Source organism: Tympanuchus pallidicinctus, unplaced genomic scaffold, assembly GCF_026119805.1.
Source record: "Tympanuchus pallidicinctus isolate F22 unplaced genomic scaffold, pur_lepc_1.0 scaffold3, whole genome shotgun sequence".
Taxonomy (NCBI): Eukaryota; Metazoa; Chordata; class Aves; order Galliformes; family Phasianidae; genus Tympanuchus; species Tympanuchus pallidicinctus.
Window position 1 is genome coordinate 24,646,527 of NW_026294747.1, and position 23,834 is coordinate 24,670,360.

Genomic DNA, 23,834 nt, shown 5'->3' on the forward strand with positions numbered 1-23,834 from the left:
CTTTTAGAAGTGATAAGAAAGTGGCAGCTGGATGTGACAAAGCAATGCATGGCATATGGGAACACAGGAAACACAGAGTAAATCATAAGTTACAGAGTATAGAAAAAACAAATATTGCACAGTTGACAATAAGAAGTGTGTGTATCTATGTAAACATAAAGGAAACATATACAAGGAAAAAGTAAACTTGTAATAAAAATCTAAGCTCATTACTTCATACATATACCAGAATGATTGCTAATAATGCAGCCAAGGAATACCAATAAAACACATCGGTTCTGCGCTAAGAAAGAAGAAACATAAGCTCTATTAACAAATATGACAAACTGGTTTGTGACACATGATCATTAAATGATATAAATTAAGATTAAACAGAGATAATTTTTACCAGTTTGTTCTAAAAGTGTAATGTAGAAAGATTCCTGTCCATTTAGTGTTCATCTATTTTAAGTCTTGGGATACTGGAGAAATGCAGAGACCTGAAAGAAATTGTATGTAGTGCAAATTTTCAAGAGTTACAAGAGTTCAAGAGTTACATAGCCGGGTGCTAGGAGACTGGTTTCTCTGGTACCAGTGGAATATTGTACATCGTGTTTTTAAATGAAAATCCATTACCATTATATTACTACTCTTGGTTCTCTTGGTATTCCTCAAAAACAGGATTGCAGTTGTACATGCTAAATATACCACCATCCCCAAAATAGTTAATAGCAATGCCTATTTTAAGTCAAGAGCTAGTTTCAAATTGCATACATTCTTTCCATTTATGCTTTGTATGTTTTATGTAACATATGTTAATATATGCATGTTTATATGAAATACAAGTTTCAGCATGTAAAGCAATTGTACACTGCAAACTTCACCACACATAGAAACTTTTTTTTTTTCCCAAAAAAGACTATAGATGCATAATGAGTTAGCCTTAGGATAGTTATTAACTAGTACGATTAGCTGTCTGGACAGGATAAGGTCCCGCCCATCCAAATTCCATATATGTGTGTGCGTGCATGTGTGTATGAAAACACTTGGGGTGAACAGGAGTAAAAATAATGTCTCAAACCGTTTCCATGAAGGCAAAAGTAAGGACATACATGGCTTGTGTAAGAGCTAGATGTGTAGCTGTAGAATTGAGTAAACAGCTTAAGTTCAGAACTGGTAAATAAAAGGACAGAGAAGCTGCCGGGTGCCGATCTTAATAGAGGCAGACCTAATTGTGCATATTTTTTCACTTAAATAAATGCATTTATTTAAAGCTTCATGAAATTATCGTATTTGAAAAATGAACATAAACTTTTCTCTAATTTCCTTATTTTAGGTACGCAGGTGATGCCAGTGTACTGCCCAAAGCAAAGTGAACAGTTCCTATGAGTGCATTGATCTTGCAAACCAGGGTAGTGGAGCTCTCATTCAGTGACAAGTGTGCAATAGGATTGTAAAGGATGTCAAAACAATTACAGGGTGTTCCACCAGGAAGGTGAATTCCACCAGGAAGGTGAATGCTTAGTAAACTGGTGATGCAATGCAACTGCATGGAAAAACTTTCTGGGATCAGTATTAGCCAGTTTCTCTGTAAGGTAATGAGCAGCTTTGGTAAACCCTGAGCTACCTTCTGGGAGACATTAAATAGGGAAGACCAGTTTTGTTTTGTGAGAAGAAACTGACTTTGTTCTGTGTGGCAACTCTATAGATTTTTGCTCAAAGATAATGAGACATTTTTATGCAAAAATGGAAAAAAAAAAAAAAAAGAACAACATGTAATAATGAGGCTAAAAATCTGTAAGCCAATTTCAGAATTAGTTCTCAATGAAAAAAAAAATAAAATGTATTTTTCTTCTTTTTCCTGAGGAGTTTTAATGAGTTTACTAGCCTCAAACTCTTTTCAACATTTTCATGAGTGATTTGGAAATAAGCATGACATTCTGAAATCCTGATCAGATTTGCAGTAGAACAAAAATTGATAGGGCACTGAGTAGTACTGAGTACAGGCAATTGGACAGAGCAATGTGTCCTGCCTGATAAATTGGCCTGATTAACCACAGCTAATTCTAATGCACTAAAGTATGAAATTATGAGTAAAGGAATTATAAATGCATGCTACAATTTACTCCCTCTTATGAAAGGGAAGTCTGTAGTTTGGAAAACAGTAATTCACCAGCTTATAGAAGATAACTCAGCAGAAGTCTCTACTGGCAAACAAGGACAACTGTATTCAATATATATAATCAAGAAAGTCATTTGTAAGTAAGAATATAGGAATAACAAGGCAATATTCACCTCAGTATGTAGTGTTAGTGGAAAGATACTGGAATGTGCATTTGACAATGAAGAGTTGGAAGGAGTGCAAGTACAAACTATGGTTGGATAAAACAAACAAAGAGTTTTTATAGTGAGGACTTGAAAGGCTGAATCTACTGATTTGATGAAAAGCTTGTGATATAACCTGGACACATTTTATAAACTCAACCCTAATGAAAATAACGGTGGTTATGCAATGGCTTTTAAGTTACTAGAAAAAAATTTAACAAGAACTGGTTAAACTAAATGAGGCTAAAAACAAGTTGTATACTTTTTGTTGGAAGATAATCACCCATTAGAATATAGTTCCACGAGATATGGTGATTTCATCATTCCTGACGTCTTTAAAAAGAAGTGGGGTCATTTTCCTCCACGAGAGACCTTGGTCAGCCAGAGGACTAACACTGACGTAACTGCATGGAAAGTAAAACAAAATGATCTGATGGTATTTTCAGCTTTTATTAGTCTGCAGGAAGAAATAAGACAAATGATTTAGCACATATACTGTTTTACTTTGTTATTCCACAGCATAGTAGGAGATAGCTGAAGCTAAACAATTGGAAAGCTCTAAAGAGCTATTAAATGAATTGTTTGGATAGATGCAAGCTGATATGCCCTAATCAAAACTTGAAAAATGTCCTCAGAATTTTGCTAAAGACTTATAATTACAAAGCTGCAAATAAGGAATGCAAACAGGAAGGATCCAAACAACCTGACTATTTCTCCACACTTACCTTTAAACTTGAGAGCTTTAGACTTTCCAAACCTCTCCTGAAGCCTTCCAGTCTTATCTACTGCAGCCAACTACTACTGCTCCCTGCTGAGCCTCCTGTTTTGGATTCATGTGTGAAAGGCGTAAGGCCTCCTCTAGCCATGTTGACATGAGGTGGGCCCCAAAGACCCTTGTTTAAAGAGCTCGAATGCATGTTACTGGCTCAGTGCATCTGTTGTGCTATGCAGAGAAAATTCCAAGAAATTGCTGAAGGGCAATGAAATGCTTGGTGACAGACCCTGTGCTGACTAAAGACTGAAGAGTTTCACTCCAGAGGAACAAGCGCAAATTTTGTGAGTTTTGAAACATCCAAAACTCACAGAAATATCTTCTGAGGATTTACTTGGACAAACCACATCGCTGGCGGTACAGCCTTTCAGCAGTACCAAAATAGAAGTGACTATCCAGGGAGGTCCCTTACAGTAACAAGGCTGCACTTCATGATACTTTACCCACCCGCTGACACTCCTTCTCCCTTGTGTTTCAGAGTAGGGAGCTACACACAGCTCTTTTGTCCTTGACTTACAGAAATACTGAATCCAGCTCCCTCTTCCAGACTTTTGATGCTATTTAAAGCTGCAGAGTGACGTGACTCAGCCAAGCATACTGCATATATATCTTCTCATTTGGAAAGTAAAGACAAAAACCTGCATGTGAGCCTTGAAATGTGGAAGCAGGACAATCAGGCCAGCCCTAAAGCACTCCCCACTACAAAAAACCTTTCTGTGTGAACCCAGTATTCTGTAACCAGAATAATTTGTACATTTGTTGATGATGTTTTTAGCAAGCTGCAAATTGTAGCTGCTGTACTGTCGCACACTGAGAAGCTTCACCAATTAAAAATTAATCATAAGTGACAAAAGAGAGAAAATGGATTACAAATAGTTGAATAATGAGTGGAAAGCAGTTAAACTCACAGTCGACTTGTTCCCTTGTATGCTTATGGATTCAAAATTGATCTGGCTGAAAAGTCATTGACAATTCATAATAGGTGATCCGTTAAGACTGTATTTTCATCTTCCAAACTAATCTTCTAAAAATAGTGCAGAATTTAAAAAGAAGAAAAGGTGTATGCGTATGTTGATAGGCTTTTCTTACTTTGAGATATTTGTCACATGCTGTAAAGATCACCCATGTGCCCTATTTTTATTATTGCTTTCAATATTATTTTGGTTAATAAAACAGAGATCTATGAAGTCCTAGGAAGTTTCTGCTAGAAAACATCTACTGGGAACTGAGAAGCTGGATGTTCTGGAGAAACATAAAATATCTTATTTGATCTTTTAATATTATTTTATATGTATTTTATTTTATATATTTATATATATGTTTTATATTATTAACTAATCCTAGAGTATGGGTTAGCTACAATGTTCTTAATCAAAGTAAGCTTATTTATATATTTGAAAATAAATATTCTTGCAAACTCAGATAACTACAAATCTATGAACTAGGTTTGCATTTTTTTCATTTTATGAGGCTAATTTTTTGTTTTGTTGTGTTGGTTTTGTTGTCATTTTTCCAATGAAAAAACAATAAAGCATCTTAACATTAGGGAATATCAGGCAGTGGGAGGCACACAAAAGGTGCTGGACAATCTTTGCTGTGGGTACAAGGAAAAAGTTCTTCAAAGTCTTTCACCCAGGGATTAGTGACAGAGGCCTAGGTTAGGCAGCCTCACATTGGCAAATTATGTTCTGTATGTGCACATCAGTGCTGAGCATGGTACAGAGGCAGTCCAAGAAGAATTACAGCCTGGAAGGCATAACTCCTGCAGCAGCTTGCCACATGGAAGGATGTGCCTGCTATGGCAAGCTTTCCAAGAACTGCCTGGGATCTCTGCAGGTTTACACTCCTCCTGTCCTTTTCACAGCTGGCAGGAGCCAGAGAGGAAGTATACAAAGAAGTATGGCAGATGGGCAGTGGAGACCTTCATCATCATTGTTTTGCTTTCATGTCAGATATTGATGACCTGTGCCTCTTCTGCCTCTGTCCCTGCCCAAAGCCCCTGAATGTGATTTGTGCACCTGAAATGCTGCATGATGCACATCTCTCTTTCCCTAAACAGTTGCCTACAATGTGCCACAGACCTGGCCCAAAGGCTGCTTCTGCCCTCACCACCACCTCACAAACACAAAGCACAAGTTATGTTAATAAAATATGCCTTTAATATGGTCTGTCTTGAAATGCTTAACATGTTAAAGTCTTGAAGGCTACTAGCACCATGTTTATGATCATCTTAGCACATTATTCCTCCTGCCTCTCCATAATCCGCTCCATACAACAAACTGTTCTCCAATGTCAGAATTCAATTGCAATGAATTGTTGCAGTGAAATTCTTTGGAAAATAAAGTTTCTCTTTAATCTCTTTGTTCATCTGAGAATGCCATTTAGCAGGTTTGAGCAGGAATCCTTTGAAGCCTGATGGCTGATTTTAAGGGAATGTTAGTCTCTCAGCAGGTCACAAGGGATGACAAATGGACACAAAAGCATCTTCATCTGACACTAATTCTTTTTCTGTCTTTTCCTTTCCACTGCTGTGTGCAAGGCCTGCATAATGAGCTCTTCATTATTCAGGATGTTGTATTCACCCAGCTGAACGAGACGGTCATATGCCTTCTCAGTATATGTGACCGAGTATGTTGAATAAGGGGAACAGCGGCCATAGAGGTCAACTTTGCCATCCTCCATCTCTGACTCGGATCGCTTCTGACCTACAAGGAGGGAGGAGCAAATCACTGCTGAGAGGTGGGAATTTCTTTGGTCACAGGCAAGAAAGCTCTTAACTGAGCACAGAAAGGACTCTCCGTAGAGAGAGTTCATAATGTAAATTGCTGTGTGGGGGTGGGTTATTATTTTTTAACATGCTTGATTACATACCTGGTGCTTTGTAATTTTGGAAGGTATCATTAATTAGTGGAAAAAATAACAATATTGGTGCTCCTGGAGTCTCAGCATCTTCAAAAAGGTAACATTCTTTCAGGTTTTTCCTGTCTTCCTCATTCAAGTCTACTTTGGGAAATAGAATGCCCTGTTCTGAACAGTACTTGCAGGTCTGGTCCAGAGCCTGGATCAATGAACAAAGTGTTACTAAATTTTAAATAAGAAGATACAATCAGGGTTTCTTGGAGTCCAAAGGGACATTTTCCAAGCTGGTTGTGAGAGTTATAAAACCCCAACTGAAAAGCACACTAATGGTGAAGAGAAGGCATTTGTTTACCATGAATTCTTATTACAAAGCAGTCATATTTTACAAGAAAAGCAAATAAGAATATATACAACTTATAAAATGAGTATCACGTTACAGCAATAAGCTAAAAGCAATAGTGGTTAGGACTTCTAGTAGAAGCAGTGTCAAAAGCACCAAGGTATTAAAAACATCCAGGAATGCAGTAATTGAAGAAGATGCAGAAATCACTTCAATTTCTCTCACCAGTATCTGAGATCCAGCACTGTAATTTAAATGCAGAATGACATCCACCTTTCTCTCTGGTTTTAAAAGCGGCATGATGCTCGTATTGATGAAAAATCCCGTATCTACCAGAGACAAGTATTCTTCTGATTGTGTCAGCTGGTTGGGAAACGTGTCTAACACAGTATCTAAAAACAAAGATATTTCATGTTGTAAATGCAACAGTGCAAAAACGGTTAGTCTGTTTTCCACACTCAGATAACAGCTGCAGAGCCCTGACTGATGACTGTCTTCTGGGAAGGGGAATTCACCATATCTCTTCACTTCTGTCTTCCCGACTCCAGCTAGAGCTAGTTTGGGGCCTGCACTGGCAAGATTCATGATGGACGTTTCTTGTACCTATCACATGAGAACATGAGGACCACCAGCAGGACCTGATGTCCCAGCCATAGGGAGGTGTGTTCTGCTGGCAATTTGTTGGTGTGGAGCTCAATTCTGCACCACGTTATACCCCCGTGTCCCACAGCTGGCTGACCTAATAGTGATTCTACCCAAACATGGACTCTAACCATGGAGAATGTGTTTCATATTGAATCTGTGTTTTCCTTTTCTCTTGTTAGTCAGTTCCCTTCCTAAGCACACAGATCCTTCCCTGCTTTTCTCTACTACCTTTCCACCTGCAGAAGTGCCTGTTCTCCAGGTAGTCGTTGTGCACCTGCAGGCCCTTCAGGAAGTTGTGCTCCTGAGCAACAGAGAAGCGGTCAGTGAGGGCATCACGGATGGCACTGCTGAGGGGGCTGGCAGGGGTGAGCAGGCGAGTCCTCAGATCATGGGGTTTCAGCGGTAGGAGAGGCTCTTCCTCTGCACAGTGAAAGACTGTTAAGTTTTATCTGCCTACAACAAGGTAATCCCTCAAAACATCAAAAATAAATAGTGATAAAATCAGTGTTTTACTGACTTTAAAAGCCTGGGATGAAAAGAATTGATGAGCACAAGTTGCAAAGTAAAAAAGAAAACAGAATGCTACTTTTACCAGTCAAATGCTATTTCCTTACACTGTTCATATGTGGGTAGGAAACAAAATCCAGCAGCAAGCAGCAATAAATACCTGCTCCAGGCATAGACATCCTCATTGAAACAGACTGAAAGCAGGCTCTCAAAATGGTAACTGATGTACTTGTTTATATTACCATAGCTCCTGTTTGAGGTAGTCAACATCTTCCTGCTTTATTAATTGTCTACAAAACAATCTTATTGATCTTGAACACTTTACAGCCCTCAATTTGCACATAGGTTACTAGACAGGAGATTTTTTCATTATCAGTTATACTTTACAATATGAGACTTTAAAAGTGATTCCTTCTTGAAAAAAATTACATAGCCTTTAAACTCATCAAAATGCCAAACATAAGGTGTGTATTTCACATAGATGTGTGTGACTATTTACCAGACTTTAATAGTAAGAACACAGGGCAAGGAAGAAGTGTAACTAACCTATATCATCCATTTTGTCCTGGGTCCACCTGTGCCAAAAATCCTCAGATGAATGAGACAAATTCCAGATGTATAACACATTCAATGAAAATAAACTACTCCACATGCCTGTGAAAGAAAAGAGCTCTCTAACTCAAGCATTCACACGTCATGAATCTCAGAACTGTTATCATGAGACAAAATTCACAAGGTTAATGCTTTTCTTTAGTTTGCTTTAAGCGGAAGCTGTCTCATTTTAATTTGGATTTTTAATTTTCCATTTTAATTTGCTGATTTGTAAGCCTTATTTTGCTATCCAGTTTTATAGACTTTTTTTTTTCCAAGTAATGGTAAGATTTTTATGTGATTTAAAGAGCTAAGTTTAAAAAAAAGTATCACAAAGCTTATATAAAAAGACAGAATGAAAACTTGCAAGATGAGGTATTAGATGAGGAATTATACTAGTAATGGATTACCTGCAATATATCTTTTAAAATTTGTTTTAAAAATGAGATTATTATTATTACTATTATTATTTTTTGAAAGAGAGGGCTGTGTTCAAGTCAGTGAATGCACAGCCAAGGGAAACTGTGTGGAGTGGATAGGACCTGACATGCTCAAACACACCCAGTGCAGAGAAGAACCTGTGTGTCTGTGGGAAGCACAGAAATTGCCAACTACCAGTGAAATGGCAAGAGGCAGCATGTTTGGAGCTGCTCTGAAGGTCACATTTTTTGGACCCGTGTTGTCAGAACCATCAGTTCCCAGAGGCCTGGATTCTATTGTTGATAAACTGAATCTACTACACTAAGCATTAATTCAGAGATAAGATATTTATTCTCCCCAGCTTGTCATGCACGTGTTCTTTGATAGTGCTTCGTTCATGCAACTCAAAACTAGAGGAAAGTTCAGATGTTTTCAAGATAATAGATTACCTTCTAAGAAGCAGATTCGAGATTCAGGAAGCTTCTTCATTAACCGACCCATGAAGAACTCGCTGCCAAAATCTTCAGAGCGAACAAAAACCCCGTATTTCTGCAATCCTACTTCATAAGGGGTAAATTCCACCCATTCTGTGACAAGGAATGCAAGGAAGAAAACAATATTTTACTACAGTTCCTTAGCTGTGAATAAAAATACTGCTACCATTGAATGAAAGAAGGTACAAATTAGAATAACTTCTACAGTTTTGTCTAATATTTCAGACAAATAGCAAGGAATTATGAGCATGACACAGATGAAAACCAGCAAACATGGGAAGACATGAATATTTTTGAGTCTGCTTTGTAGAAGGTCAGACTTCTGCTACAAGGACATTATGCCAGTATACATCAGCTGAGTTTCTGGTCCTTAGCAGAGAAGGCTTTTTTTAGACTACCTAAAGAGACTGTTCCCTTATGGACCAATTCAAATATAAAGACAAATGACTCTCAGAAATTTCATGATTACCTTTGAAATCCAGAGTGCTATAGTTGTTCTTGACATTGATTGCAGTATAGATAGGCAGTGGGTTCTGACCACGATCAATGGCCCGTTGCTGATCAGAGAGTTTATGGTTGTCTTTCTGTGATCCCAGAAATACAGTTACATTGAGACAAAAAAAACAGAGTAATATTTTCTCTGGACCTAAACTTATAGTGCAGTAAAATTCCTGCCTCTAAAGTAAAGCACGTGCTGACCTTAAATTTTGAGATCCTCTATATTTTTCAAAATTCCTGTGACAGTTGTTTTACTCAAATATCATCAAGACCTGAGATGCCAGAATATTTAATGACCATTAGGATGAAAATTAAAGGAAATTTTCAAGAGCAGAAAGCAATAACAATGGTTAAAATAATCTTGATGCGTTACATTGCAAGTTTATGAAAAACTCCTCACAGATATGTCAAAGGTCTGCAAGTCTATCTGTTAATAAATCTCATTGACATGAAGATGCTCTCTCTAACTTTACTGTTTTGAAACAAAATATTTGAAGAACATGCCAACAAATCTCAACATAAAATACTGTATTTCTCCAAAATACTGATTTTGCAATTCTATCAGAAAATATTCAAAATCTCAGAAGCAAGGATTATGTTTTCCACCCCAGAAAGATATCTAAAAAACTATCACTAAACTTTTAGAAAATGACTGCTTGTATATACACAGTCTCATAACAAGTTTTTTTTTTTTCACAGAACAAACAAGAAAGTAAAATTTAAAGATATTAATTTTCAGAAAATTGTAAGCCATTCTGCTTTATGACATACTGTACCCCATCATGCAACAAAGATTCCAGGACAAGCCCCCAGACATCTATAAAAGATGTTTTGCGGCCCTCTGTTTTCCGTTGGTGCAGTTGTTTTTTGTAAAACTTCAAATACTCCAAGGAAAGGGAATTTATTTTGCATTTTGTCATATGTTTTCGAGCCTCGCTTATTTGCTTATCGAGATCCTTTTGTGACCAGTCAGCATCTCTATACAAGTTTGACATGGTCCTAGGAAGAGGAAATACATTGAAGAGGAAAAATAAAAATAAAGAGGTTGAATACATTTCATACTTCTATTTTCAGTTCTTTATTTTAAACTAAGTAAAACTTCCACTCTTAAGGCTCTGAAAATGATCCAAAGGATGGAACATCTCCCCTGCGAGGACAGGCTGAGAGAACTTGCTCTGTTCAGCCTGTAGGCTCCAGGGAGACCCGGGAGTGGACTTTCAGTATCTAAAGAGAGTGTTTAACAAAGGAGACAGACTCTATCAGGGTCTGTTGTGATAAGACAAGGGGAAATAGTTTTCAAATTAAAAGAGGGGAGATTTAGATTGGCTATAAGGAAGAAGTTTTTTTTACAATAATAGTGGTGAGGCACTGGAACAGATTGCCCATAGAAGTGGTGGGTCCTCCACCCTTAGAGACATTCAGGCTGGAGGGACTCTGAGCACCTTGATCTAGCTGTGGGTGTCCCTATCCATTGTAGGGGAGTTGATATAGATGATCTTTAAAGATCCCTTTTATCTCAAACAATTATATGATTCTGTGATTCTATGATTTTCTTCAGTTGTGTGCCCCTCGAGATAAGAGTCAAAATGACCTGAACAATTTTCCATGAGTTATTTTTAGAAGAACACTCATTTTTATGCTGTTGCAAATTACATGATTTTTTCACATGCAAAGACTCTAATCTATCATTGGAAAGAGATAAAAAAGACAGCTGAGAAGTTGTTGTTAGTGGACTACTGCTGGTAGCCCTAGCCTACCTCAGCGCTACAGTATCATGAGGAGGAAAGCCATGAGAAGCTACTCACCAAGTTGTACCAGACAAGCCAGTCAGGTATGTAGCACAGTCCAGGACATGGAGCTTCTTCAGTCCCTGCAGACTGCCATACAGCGCGGTCAGAGACCTCATCCCTCCTCCTGTAGTCATGATTGCCACCACGGGGGTCTGGGCAACACAGGGACAAAAAGGACTAGCATCAGGAAGTGACCTGCAGCTAGGCTGAGAGTGGCGTGACAATAAGAGAGAAAGCATCAGCAGTAAAGGCAGGAAAAAGAAATCTCATATGTCAAAAAGAAGATTGTCAGCAAGGATGGCAGTGACCAAGTAAAGACTACGGAGGAAGCTATTTCTGTACAAGGTGTATTTAGCCTGGAAGTTGAAACAGGAGAAGAGTCAAATTCAGGATAACGTCTGCAAGTGACATAAATGACGGGATGAGAATAGAGAAATAGGACACTACTGGAAGTGTATGTAAGATAAAAGGTGGGGAAAAAAGCAAAAAAATGTAAGTGGGAAAGATAAGGGGTGATAGCCAATGAGAGATTATGCAAGGGAGGCAAGGTATCAAAGAGAAAAAGAACAGAGGCTTCACAAATATAAGCTATAGAGACATTTGAAAGCATTAGAAATGAACAGTAAGTGAAAGTATATGAGAAGGTGGAGCAAATAAGAACAGGAAGAGGACAGATCATATAGGAAATTTTAAGACAGCTAAAAATCCAATCTCAATGTCAAGGAAAACAACACTGAATACATCTGGACTGGGACAGTGACAAGGCAGGTGAAGGAGAGAACCGGAGTAGAATGAAATAAGGTGCAGTATTTTGGACCTTCATTGCCATGACAGTGAGGACTTAACAGGAAAGAAGAATGCAAATTGTGGGACTTAGCCAGGGTACATCTCATGGGGGAAAAAACCAAAACTGAAATTTTGGAGAAAGCAGTGGGAAAGGTTTAGAATGAAAAAGAATAAACAAATGGCTACACAGCCACAGAAATAGTGAACATTCAGTATCAAATTATGTGTTCCAACTGGTAGGCACTCATTTTTTGCTCATTTTCTCATTTTCAGATGTTTTGAATGTTTGCACTACAGACCTCATGATCCAGCAGATCCTTTTCCAGCTGCAGGACCTTCTTAAGAGCAGCAGCAACACATTTCTGCCTTTTGCATAGAAAGTCTTGCTCTTGAACACAGAGGTCAAACCCTAAACGCACATCAAGGTGGTCTGGGCTGGAGCAGAGATCAGAAATAAAAAATTGCATTATATTCAGTACGTAAGCAACAATTTTCAGTACAAATAAACTTACTAAACCCACAGAATATTGCGTTTACAGGAAAATTCTTTCTTACACTGCCAAACAGGTACTCAAAGCTGCCTGAAATTGACGGAAAGAGGAACTTTTTAAACAGTTATTAAAATAATAACACAAATTATATTTATGTTATAACATAAATAACAGTTATTAAAATAATAATAATTCTAAAGAAAAACATCTAATGAAAGACATTCCTGCAATTTCTGAGAAATCCGCTCTCTATAGTCTCTTACCAGTCTTCTGCCTTTGCGTGTAAATCAAATCCTTTATCCTGGAAAGCAAGAATGCAAACAGCATTAAGCATGATAAGCTGATTTAGCCCTCTTCCCTGCAGCATCGGGAAGACTTTCATCTTGTGCTATACTAGCAATGCAGATACAAATTGGGAGCTCTGAATAATTCAGCTGTGTACATGAATTGTTCCGAATGGTTTATTGTCAGAGAAGTTGTTCTGTAATTTCCAATGTTTGTGTATGAATGCAACATCTGAGGACAACAGCTGCTTACAAGGAAAGCAATTATAATTTACACACTGTACCTCCTGGCCAGCATGACCTCTTCTGGGCTATAATAGGACAGACAGTGAGGCTAAAGCCATAGCACTATTTTGCACAGCAGCCTTTGTTCCTCCTTTTTCTGCTGTTATACCCTATGAAAGCTGTCATTCTCTGATTCTATAAGGATTTTCTTTAAGTGTGGATCTAAAATTTCTTAGCAAGGAACATTTAGCATCAGCAGGAGATTGGTGCTATCCCCGTTAGTACATCTGCCTCACATATGTGTTACAAGAAGAAAAGCATGAAGTCAAGGTGGGATAACAACATTCTTTGTATTCTCACTCCATTCAAACATTAGAAGATAGAAGTTAATCTTATTACCTGAAGAACCACCAGTATTTGATTGTAGCATTTTGTTTGTATAATTTCTTCATCAGAAACTACCCTGGTAATCATCAGAGCATTTAAAAATGACCAAATGCATCAGGAGTTCCCAGTCTCCTCCAGCAGAAACTGGAAGTCTCTGCTCTGCAGACCTTACTGGCCCCATTCCCATTAATCCAGACCAATGCAATGAGGTTGGGACTCCCAGTGCCACACAGAGAAACCAGGCTGTCCCACAGTAGGACCAGTCTTGTCAGTGGCAAGCAGATGCATTGACAAGGACAGGGATGAGTTGGATACAACTTCTGTCATAGGGAGCTCTAATGTGCTGTACAATTCACTGAAGTTGCAAATGTCCGTACACAGGTTTCTCAATCTATCACACAAAGGAACAGGCACTCACCTCTGCTAAGACCATATTTTTTCCACTTGGAAGGGAATGAAGCTCCATGTTTTGAGTGCCTGAATTTGTGCCACACAAATAGGAGTGCTGAAAATTCAATATAAAGGAACGTTAGTCCCTTTCCACAGATGCAAATTAATATTGCTCTTTATGGCGCATGTTACTTTACATGCCACTATCATGCTTTATGAAGTCCAATAATAACATACATAGGAATTAGGTGGTTTCTTCCCTGGTAACATAAGATCCAGCACTGGCTGCTTGTATCTGGCATAGTGGAATTTGGCAGGATGGGGGGAACCAAAGATGAGATCAGATTCCAGTGTAATGTCTTGGGTGCCCTCATATGAGCCTTGCACTTTAAAGGAGAATTGTTTTTCTAAGAGAGAAACAGACACAGCAGTTTTGTTATCAAAATTGGAAATAAAAGTTCTTACAAAGTGTACCACAAGGCTGTTTTCATGGTTTCATTTGTTGCCTTTTTTTTTTCAGTTTTTTTTTCAATTTTTTTTCAATTGCCTTCATAAAATTAATAAGTTGTGATTTAAAAAAGAGGTGACAGAGAAGTAACCTCACTTGATAAAGATTTCCTTTCCTTCTTCTTCTCAACCACCTGAACTTCCAAGCAGCAGATCTTGCGAGACTGTAAGAGACAGCAATAAAACACACACAGACAGGGAATTTCCCAGTTTGAGATTCTGTACACTCTAAGCTCCTACTGTTGTCAAAAAGATGCTACATAGGTGCGCTGTGACCCAATGAAATCATTCTCTCTAAACCACAACCTTGATGTCAGATGCTGACTGGAACAGGAGTCTCTGAGAAGCCAGACATAGCCAGGGCAAGGCTGGCAGGGTGGCATGGAAGGCCAGAGCTTTCAGAAGGGAGAAGGTAAGGACATGTACTGTGAGGCAAATGATGATGATAGAAAATGACAGCACTTAAGTGCTAACTTTGCAAAGCTGAAGCATATGTTGGCCTGATCATTGTGAGTCAGGTGAAACAAGGAGGGCAAAAGGACAAGAAAGGTGATAAAACATAATGCTCACCACTAGTACTCCATTAGTAACGATGGTTTCAGGAGGGCCTGAACTAGGAAACAGGAAGAAAAATACATTTTAAATAACTCATTATAATTACAGTATAACTCATGAACCACATTCCTCTCCTAATTTTCCTCCTTATTATTAGCTATATATTGAATCTGAAAGAAAAAAATCCAGGAGACTCATAGCACGTGTTTCCTCATTGCACTGTCAAGGCAGAGTTACCATCAAACCCGCTGGTCCCATCCTGGGGCTCAGCAAAAAAAAAGGTTCCGCAGGGCCAAACTGTGCAGTGACTTCATACTAAGCCCCAAGCTGAAACTGCAGATAGTTAAACTGTTTTTGAAGAATTGTAGTTTGTCCAAGGACAAAAAATGGACTCTAGTTCAAGGATCTAGTGATTATTCCATGTTCTGTTATGCTTTGAAGAGTGAGTTCTCCTGCAATTCTCAAAGACAAAAAAAAAATGCTGAACAGAACAGCAGTTCTAGTATTCTGTCCTCAAATAATTTTCATTACAGTAGAAAAAGAAAAAAATTTAGAGTATTTTCCCTGGCTGCCTGAAGTTCATGGAAGGTCATCCTGGCATAGTTCATATTACCAGTTCATCAGCTCATACCGTAGATTCCATGGGAAACTGTATTAGTCATCGGCATCACCAAAGAATGATGCACACTGGACAATTATGCGAGATTATTTCATGTCTCTGAATTGCCATTTCCTTTTGCTATAGGTTATAGAATCATAGAATCATTTAAGTTGGAAGAGACCACTAAAAGCACTTAGTTCAAACCATCAGCCGATCCCCACCATGCTCATTAACCCATGTCACTCAGTGCCACATCTGTGTGTTTCTTGGACACCTCCAGTGACAGTGATGCCACCACCTCCCTGGGTGGGGTTCTATTGCATTTCATGTTTACTCACATATTGTCCAGTGCAAATCCCACCTCTAGCTCCTCTTTTCTCTGAAAAATAAAGAAAGGAAGAAAATATCTGACACTAGCCTACTGGTGGTTTTCATAATGCAAGCTCTCATTCTTATAACATATGCACACACATTGTGCGTGACTGGCAGCACACTTAAAATACATGCACCTGCCACCTTTTGCCTAACTGCCCTGGGTATAAAGTTCTTTTATGGATAGGATGATTCTGGATGCCCGCCAGAGCATTTTTTTGACAAAGAAAGTGGTGAGCTTGCCTTTCTTCTGGGATATCCACAGTGCAGCAGATTCTTTTAGAGATGTTGCCTCATACTGAGTCTGCCAGCAAAGAGAACAAGGGGCTGCTGACAGGAGCAGCCAAACCCTCCTGGTGCAAAGAGGGAAAATGGTGGTATACCAATCAGTGGAAGAAGAGGACAATCACTTTGTCTGGCAGCATGTTGAGGGCACTGGGGCAGAGGTAATTCTAGCATTAAGACTTCCTCTGTGGGCGGTGGAACAGAGCATAATTCCTTGATGGAAGAAAGTATCAGACAGAGGAAAACACAAGTGGGGACAGAAGAGATAATAACAGAGAAACAAGTATTGTAGTCGACTTTTTTCCTCAAAGGGTACAGGAGTACTTATTGCATTGAAGACACTAAAAAGTTACTAATATAGGATAAAAAAAAGATGTTCTGAAGGCCTGAAGATCATGAATTCTAACCACTGTAGCTGCAAAGTGTATAAATGAAAGGTTTGGATACAGAACCTGGGATCCTAGACAGTCATGAGCTAGACTATAGCTAGCAGAAAATTTCTATTTCTTTTAAGGGCTAGTGGAAGTTCACACTTTACTCATCTGGTATTTCACAAAGAAAGGTTTAGATAAGGCATTTATTGTCAATGAACTGCAGTTTGGATGTATGTAGCTAAGGTCAACTGGATGGTTCATGACAGATGCACAAGAGACTAAGAGAGAAGTGAGGTGGAAAGGGGATGTTCTACCTGAACGAGCATGGAGACCTTTTCATCAGTTAGCCTCCTGTTGCTCAATCCTGATATTTAGTTGCTAGAGTGTGACACTTGTCCCTGGAGAAAGGAGCCTGCCTGATGAGTGTGAAGCTCAGTGAAGCTACTGGGCTTGCCAAGGTGGGGGCATTTTACCCTCTTGCCAAAGAGAGCTAAACAGGCTCCAGAGAGGCCAATTGCAGCTGGAAGATGACCAACCAGCAGCAGAGAATCCTTAAACACATAATTAGCCTTCATGGTATCAGACAGTACCACTCCCATGGATAACATGTGGGCTGGCTGGATTCAAAGTGTTGATATGCAAGGTTGCACATACAGGTGCAACAGGCTGATGTGACAGCCTCGCATGTGGTTCAGCTTGGTGGCAGAACATGGGACCAACGATCCCATACAGCCACATAACACATCTATCTTTCTCATACTTTCTGCTCAGGATATGGGATTTTCTTCACAGCACGGGACATCCTTTCACATGCAAGGTGCCAGCACACCTAAGAAAGGTAGCAGGGCTTTATGTCAGTCCTCATGCCCTATGCTGTTGTTACACTGGCCTCCCTGAGAAATGTTAAAAGCATGTCAAGATTCTCCACAGAGATGTGCAATGAAAATTCTCAGCACAGTGGTGCTGGTGGTAGCTGTGTTAGCAGTGCTGCTTAGCACAGGATAAAGGTCCCAACAATCAGCCTTCAGGTCAGACAATCCTTCCCTGCAGCTATGCAGTACATCTTGTGCTTTCAGTAGATTGGAACTTTTCAAATGCAACATTCAGAGACTCCCGGAACACTCTAAACAGGAACATTTCTTGTTGTGAAGTTGAATGACGTGAATTGGACACCTTATTCAAACAAGTCATGCCACAGTCTGTAATTAGCAACTAGACTGGTTTGACATTTGGCTCTGATCACAGAGCCATTACTTCTTAATTACTAGGTTAAGTAGCAAGTGATGACAAAAGCACCATGTGATTTTTATTGGTGAGGACAGACTCCTGTAGGATCCTTGATGGGGGCAGGCTCAACAAAGTGACAGTTTTGCAGAGGCATCTACAGTTTGTGGTCAAATACACCAGCACCCAACTTCAGTGTGCCTACAGATGCAGGAGTGAGGAGGCTTTCTCAAGTTAGGGTGGGAAAACTTCTCCCTCTTATGTGGTTGGGCAATCCATACATAAGAAGGATAAAAAAAAACAAAAAACAAACCATTTCAAACAACATTTTAGGCAGAAAAGCAGACATAAAATCTTCCCGTGAAAAAATTCTATACCTTATTTGAGACCTCACCTGTGAATCGCACTTGAAATGCATGAAGACTTGTTCTCCCAGGGAAAGTTTGGCTATATCAAAGTACACTGTAAAGAGGTGATCATCTTGAGTGACAACATCCTTATCATAGAGCCCCAGCTCCAGCACATTCTGAAAAGGAAAGTAAAATAATGTTACAAGTATCAGTTAAAGCAGTAGATCTATATTTATTCCACTTCTGTGATGAGTGAGAGAAAGTAAAGAGAGCAGGAAGGGAAGGAAATGGAGCAGAAATGAACTCAGTGTACACATCTACCTATAAGGAGGCATGATGAGAAATGAGACATCTCAAAGGTGCACGTGGCTGAGTGATATTCTTGTCTTTCATGGCATAGACAATTATATTGAGGGTACATGTTATTTTCATGTCTTTCTGTATAATCTCTTTGCCTCTCAGGACAATTACATACGTCCGCTTTGCAAAAAGATGAAACCAGGCTGTGATCCGTAGATCACAGTAAACAGAGTAATCCCAGCTAAGTACCTTGACCTGACTCTGGATTCTGAAGTAGAAGGTTTCATTCCAGACTGGGTCTTTACAATTCTGGATGGTTTTAGTCTGAAATTTGTCAGCTGAAGCAGTTGGCAACCACAGGCTCACGTAGCAATCAGTCTGGCTTACTGTACATTAAGAAACACAAAGACATCTAAAGTGAAAATTTGCTCTAGGAGAAAGAATGACGTGCACAACATGAGGGTCTACTTTCAAAGAGAGAGACTATGGTACATATTCATACATATCCAACAGAAACATTACAATTTAGATGATAGGAATGGAGAAAAAAAGACCTGGAGAGGGACATGAGTCTTCTCTGAATAAATGAAATTAGATATTTAATAAATGCATTAAATAACAGGAGATTTTAAATTAAGTCACAGGGGGTTTTCTCCTCCTGTGTCATCGGTTTAGCTCAGAATAAAAAAAAAAAAAAAAAAAGTTTGTGGCACTCCATACTGTCACACAGACTAAAAGTTTGTTTATGGTACCCTCTTCAGATCTGGGAGATCTGGAAGCCAGTTTCAGCTCTTACAAAAAAGTAGTGGAACCAGCAAGCCATGCTGTGGAGTAAGGATCCAGAAAACAGATAGAGAGGTTTCTGTTAAGGGAGTTTTAGCACTGCAGAAATGCAGAACAGTGACTTTAAACACCAGTACTTGCTTTGAAAAAACTAAATTGCCTTGTGGGTTCATTAACATATAGAAGCTGCTACTTAGCAATACCGTAGTGACTTTGTCAGCTGGTTTGGAATAAAATTAGATGTGATATTGATGATGTAGACAACTTGAGTCAAGTACCAGATTTGTTGTAATTTGTTACAAGGTCAAAATTGTAATAAGACATCACGTTAACGAAAGGGAATCGTTTGGTAGGTGAGAAACATGTTCAAATATATTAACCAACACGACCGATGGACACTTTGAAAAATGAATAGAAACAAAAGCAAAATCAGAATAATACGTAGCAGAGAGTAATTTTCCTAGTTGCTCCTCCAAATAGTAATTCAGAATAAAATTATCACAGTATTCTGGCACTATTATCACACTATTCCCCCCCTTCCCCCCCTCAACAAAACAGAGAAAAAAACCCCGCTTCTTGACTACATAAATAGAGCCATAATCTTCTATTATATTTCATAGAGTCATTTGATTGGGTAGGGACAATTAAAGGCCATATTGGCTTACCCCCCTGCAATAACAGGGACACCTACAGCCAGTTCAGAGTACTAAGAGCCCCCTCAGCCCGACCTTGAATGTCTCCTCTCTTTTCATTTGAAAACCATTACCGCTCATGCTATCACAACAGACCCTGCTAAAGACACAGCTGCAGACCATCAGAAGTGAAGGACACTTCACCTGGTTTAATCTGTGAAAGCTGGTAGGCAGGCTGTAGTACTTTGGATTTATTACCCTTTGAGACAAGGCTACTCCACTTCCTGTGTTTGTCCCATTCTTCCAATCAGTTTTTGTCTTTTGTTGCATGAATCTACTTCAGAGGAAAACACAGGAGATGTTTCTGCATTTCCTGCTTGCAACATACTGCAGTAGCTGTTTTGTCCATCCCTTTTATGAATGTAGAACATATGTATAATAGCTGCACCTCTGACCTTGCAGAATCACAGAATCATAAAAGTTGGAAATGACAACTAAGATCATCTGGTCCAACCACCAACCCATCTCTGCCATCCCACTAGAGAGAATCATCTCTTCACAGAATAGGATGAAAGTAAAGAGAAGCACATTGTTCATTTCTGGAACAAACATGCTGGCAAGGGACTTTCTCCAGCCACAGAATAAACCTAGAAAATTCTTTTCCTTAGAGGATTGGCTAGTAGCCCGTGAGGGGTAAAGGGTCCGTACAGAGCACTACAGATACTTACAAACATCTGCCTGGTGGATATTTCTTGCTCTTATGACTCTTACAGTCAGTAAGTAACACGGAGATGATTCTATCTGCAAGGAAAAAATAAAGCCACACGTAAAATTTTGGAATGAAGGCTGAATGTAAATAGCATATTTAGGAGGTAAAAATCTAGAGAGAGACATACTCAAACTGTATACAGCTTATTTGAATTTTCTTATGTGATTAAGAAATGACCAATGTCAATGCTTCTTCTGCTTCTATCATGCTTCTTCTGCTAGTATCTAAGCCATGAACTAGGCCAAAAGGTTTCACTACTCTTATAGATCATTTGCAGATTTTTGTAATCCTGGTGAATTGCTGTGCTTTCTTGTCAAAATTCAGCTTTGTATAGTGGTAAGATTCCAATTCAATTTGGGAGAGGAGATACTTCTAAGGTAGAAAATGAAAAGCTGCATTAGGCTTTTTGCAAGTGATAAAATTACTATTGTGGGGATTGGCTCCCATCCAGCTATGACTCAAGTTCAGACTACTGGGCTACGGAATATGATTTTTCCCCATTCTTGTTCTTTTAAACATGCAGTATTTCCAGTGCTGCATCAGTGTTTATAGACTAAATGGAATATAGAATAATTAAGGTTGGAAAAAGACCACTACGATCCTCTAGTTCATTGCATCATATTCACTGCCCATATCTCTCAGTGCCAAATGTCCACCTGGTATCTCTCAGAATGTTTAGCCCAGCTGCAGCTGAGGCTAACAAATATGATATCCATACTGGGGACATTTAGCAAGTAGGCTAGTGGAGAACCAGATAAAAGAACCCTTCATGTAACAGCAAAGCACCAGGTCCTGTAAAAAGCCAAGAGCACTAGTACTGTTCAGCTGCATAGATGGTGACTGAGTGTGCACACTGATAGGATCAAACCATAGATCAGAATCCAGAGAGCAGCTCTGGATAAGACAATCCACTTGCATTTGTGCCTAAAACCTAATTCTAAAGGCATAGAAATAAGGAAGGCACAGCCAGAAAGGCACTGTACAGTCAAGATGTACAGTGATTACATAAGGGTGAAGGCATTGTGCCAGCCCTTAACACTCAAAGATTTGAGCAAGGACAGAATAGAGGCGATGGAAACTGAAAGCAGATATTTAAGAATAAACCCTGTGCTGTCTGTATTTTTCTGCTTAGTCATTTTTTACTTTAGTTCAAAGCTTTCTGTCTGCAGCTTTATTAGAACTGCTGACCTTGTTTTTACCATATAGAGCTCTTTTTGTGAAGCTGCCTGCCAGCTGTTGTGTGTGGGTTATGACTGCGATGCAGGGAGTGTGGAGCCCCTCAGGGAGACAGGCTGCAAAGGATGCCCAGCAAGGAACCATGGTCAGGAATGAGGAAGGGACTGAGGAAGTGCCAGTGCTGTCAGGGGCTGGCTTTGGCTTTGCAGAAGACATTTTCTGGAAGGGCTCAACTCAAGTTCAGGAACAGAATCCTATGGAGTGACCCTCACGGCCTGTGTAGTGATCCAAAAGCAGCACTGTGGGATTGAACAAAACGCTCAGGTATGTGGATGTGTCCCACCATAACGAGGGAATCTTGGCTTAGGCACCATGGAGGAGCAAATCGTGAAAGGAGTATGTGCTTTGCTTAAAAAAGATTAAGAGGGTGGGTTCATGGCCCAGAACCTGTTGTGCCACTGCATTGCAGAGTTGCGTTTTAGAAAGTATTTTCTTATCTTCACATTTTCCATTCAATGAAACAACAGAAAGAATTGTTTACTCCCTGAACTGTAGGCGTAATGCTTTCTGTTCAGCATCTTAGCTCAAAAGAGAAAAAGGCACCATTCATAACTGGAGGAGGCTCAGGGAAAACCTTAACACTCTCTACAGCTCCCTGAAAGGAGGTTATGGCCAGGTGGGGGGCAACCACTTCTCTTAGGTACCTAACAGAGATAGGGTAAGAGGGAATGACCTCTAGTTGTGTCAAAGGATGTCCAGATTGGATATTAGGAAGATTTTTTTTCTCAAAAAGTGTGATAATGCATTGGAACAGACTGCCCAGGGAAATGGGGGAGTCCCCGTCCCTGGAGGTGTTTAAGGAAAGGGTAGATGTAGTACTTAGGACATGGTTTAGTGGGCAAAATTGGTGATAGGTGGATGGTTGAAATAGATGATCTTAGAGGCCATTTCTGACCTTAATGATTCTATTCTATTAAATGGCAGTAAATTAGAGAGAAAAAGTTCCAAAAAAATTCCATTAAAGCACACCTGGTCCTGTGGTTTCTAAAAGGAAGGAGTTCATTTAACATACCTGAATTCTCCTGCAAAACTCTTAGCTGAGATTCCTTTCTTTTTGCAGAGGCCAAAAGTAAGGTTAATTCAGGAAATCCGGTGTTGAAAAGCCAGTTCAGGATTGTGCCATACTCTTTGTGGGAGTAAATGGCTCAATTTCACAGTTATTACTACCTACACTGGCAGCAAATTTGCTTTGGTAAGACATATGCAGCAGAAAGCCTAGTTAAACCCACTCTTTAATAACTATTAATCTTATTAAAACGGGATTCATTTACCATCTGCCAAGGACAGAAACAACAGTAGAACTTGAACATGAAGCAAGACGGCACAGCAAAGTGATTAAAGTGATAAGCTGGATGGGGTTTCATGGAGGCAGCTGGAAGAGTTATGATACCTAATTAGACTGCTCAGCAGACACTGAAACCAATCTCACCCAGGCTCTACCTGACAGAATATTCTCTTCTACAGTTCCACTTTAAAATTCTCTTTTGCAGTACCTTTGTAGCAGAAGTCCACTGTTCCCCATCACAATTCAGCCACATATTTCCATCCAGTGGACTGGTTTGGGTGGTCAGCTCCTGCAATGGAAAGGGCTAAAGTCTTGCTGGCTCCTAACAGCAATCCTCCTTAAGAATTCATAGCTGCACAGCAATGAAGGAGAGCCCACAGCCAGTGTTCCCTTCAGAGCTTCAGCAGTTGACAGTGCCCCCAGCGATGCCACTGCCATGCTGTGTTGCCTCAGTGAGGCTGGGCAGGGCCATAGCAGCCCAGCCAGGTCCACCCTTTCTGTGACAACTGCTCCAGGCTCTGGTGACATACCACAGGGACAGCTTCTCCTGGCTCTGGCTGTTATAATAGCAGCAAACCTGTCTTCAGTAAACACACCCTGTAATTAATTGGTACTTCACCTTGAAGCACATCTCTGTGCTACTTAATAGTTCTTTCTAAGGTTTCATATGGCACGTTTCTGAAATGAAGAAAACTCTAACATGTACAAAATGCCTCCTTTGTAAATAAACTTTTACTCCCCAAGCTGATTTCCCTTCCTTTCCTTGATTCACTATCAT

At 39.5% G+C, this 23,834-nt stretch overlaps 1 protein-coding gene across 1 annotated transcript; it reads right to left on the reverse strand.

Moving 5' to 3' along the window:
* Positions 1–5,225: 5,225 nt before the first annotated feature.
* On the reverse strand, positions 5,226–23,468 carry LOC128086481 (cytosolic phospholipase A2 epsilon-like). Its single transcript, XM_052695172.1, has 20 exons — positions 23,265–23,468; positions 20,495–20,567; positions 18,601–18,737; positions 18,096–18,227; positions 15,785–15,825; positions 14,861–14,903; positions 14,388–14,454; positions 14,021–14,190; positions 13,812–13,898; positions 12,761–12,798; positions 12,306–12,441; positions 11,236–11,372; positions 10,207–10,429; positions 9,402–9,516; positions 8,888–9,025; positions 7,974–8,081; positions 7,149–7,340; positions 6,501–6,667; positions 5,948–6,134; positions 5,226–5,781 (listed from the first exon to the last, which is right to left on the reverse strand). The coding sequence occupies exons 1-20, from the start codon at positions 23,307–23,309 to the stop codon at positions 5,573–5,575; spliced, it is 2,445 nt and encodes an 814-aa protein (XP_052551132.1). The 5' UTR covers positions 23,310–23,468; the 3' UTR covers positions 5,226–5,572.
* Positions 23,469–23,834: the final 366 nt, after the last annotated feature.

What these genes read in the sequence shown, in the direction of transcription:
- LOC128086481 (XM_052695172.1), bottom strand. Translation starts at nt 23,309, where the DNA reads ATGTGGCTGAATTGTGATGGGGAACAGTGGACTTCTGCTACAAAG. An exon ending in GGAAAGGAAATCTTTATCAA is followed by an intron (nt 14,191 to 14,387) that starts GTGAGGTTACTT and finishes TTTCTCTCTTAG; the next exon opens with AAAAACAATTCTCCTTTAAA. An exon ending in AGGATCTGCTGGATCATGAG is followed by an intron (nt 11,373 to 12,305) that starts GTCTGTAGTGCA and finishes TGTGTTGCCCAG; the next exon opens with ACCCCCGTGGTGGCAATCAT.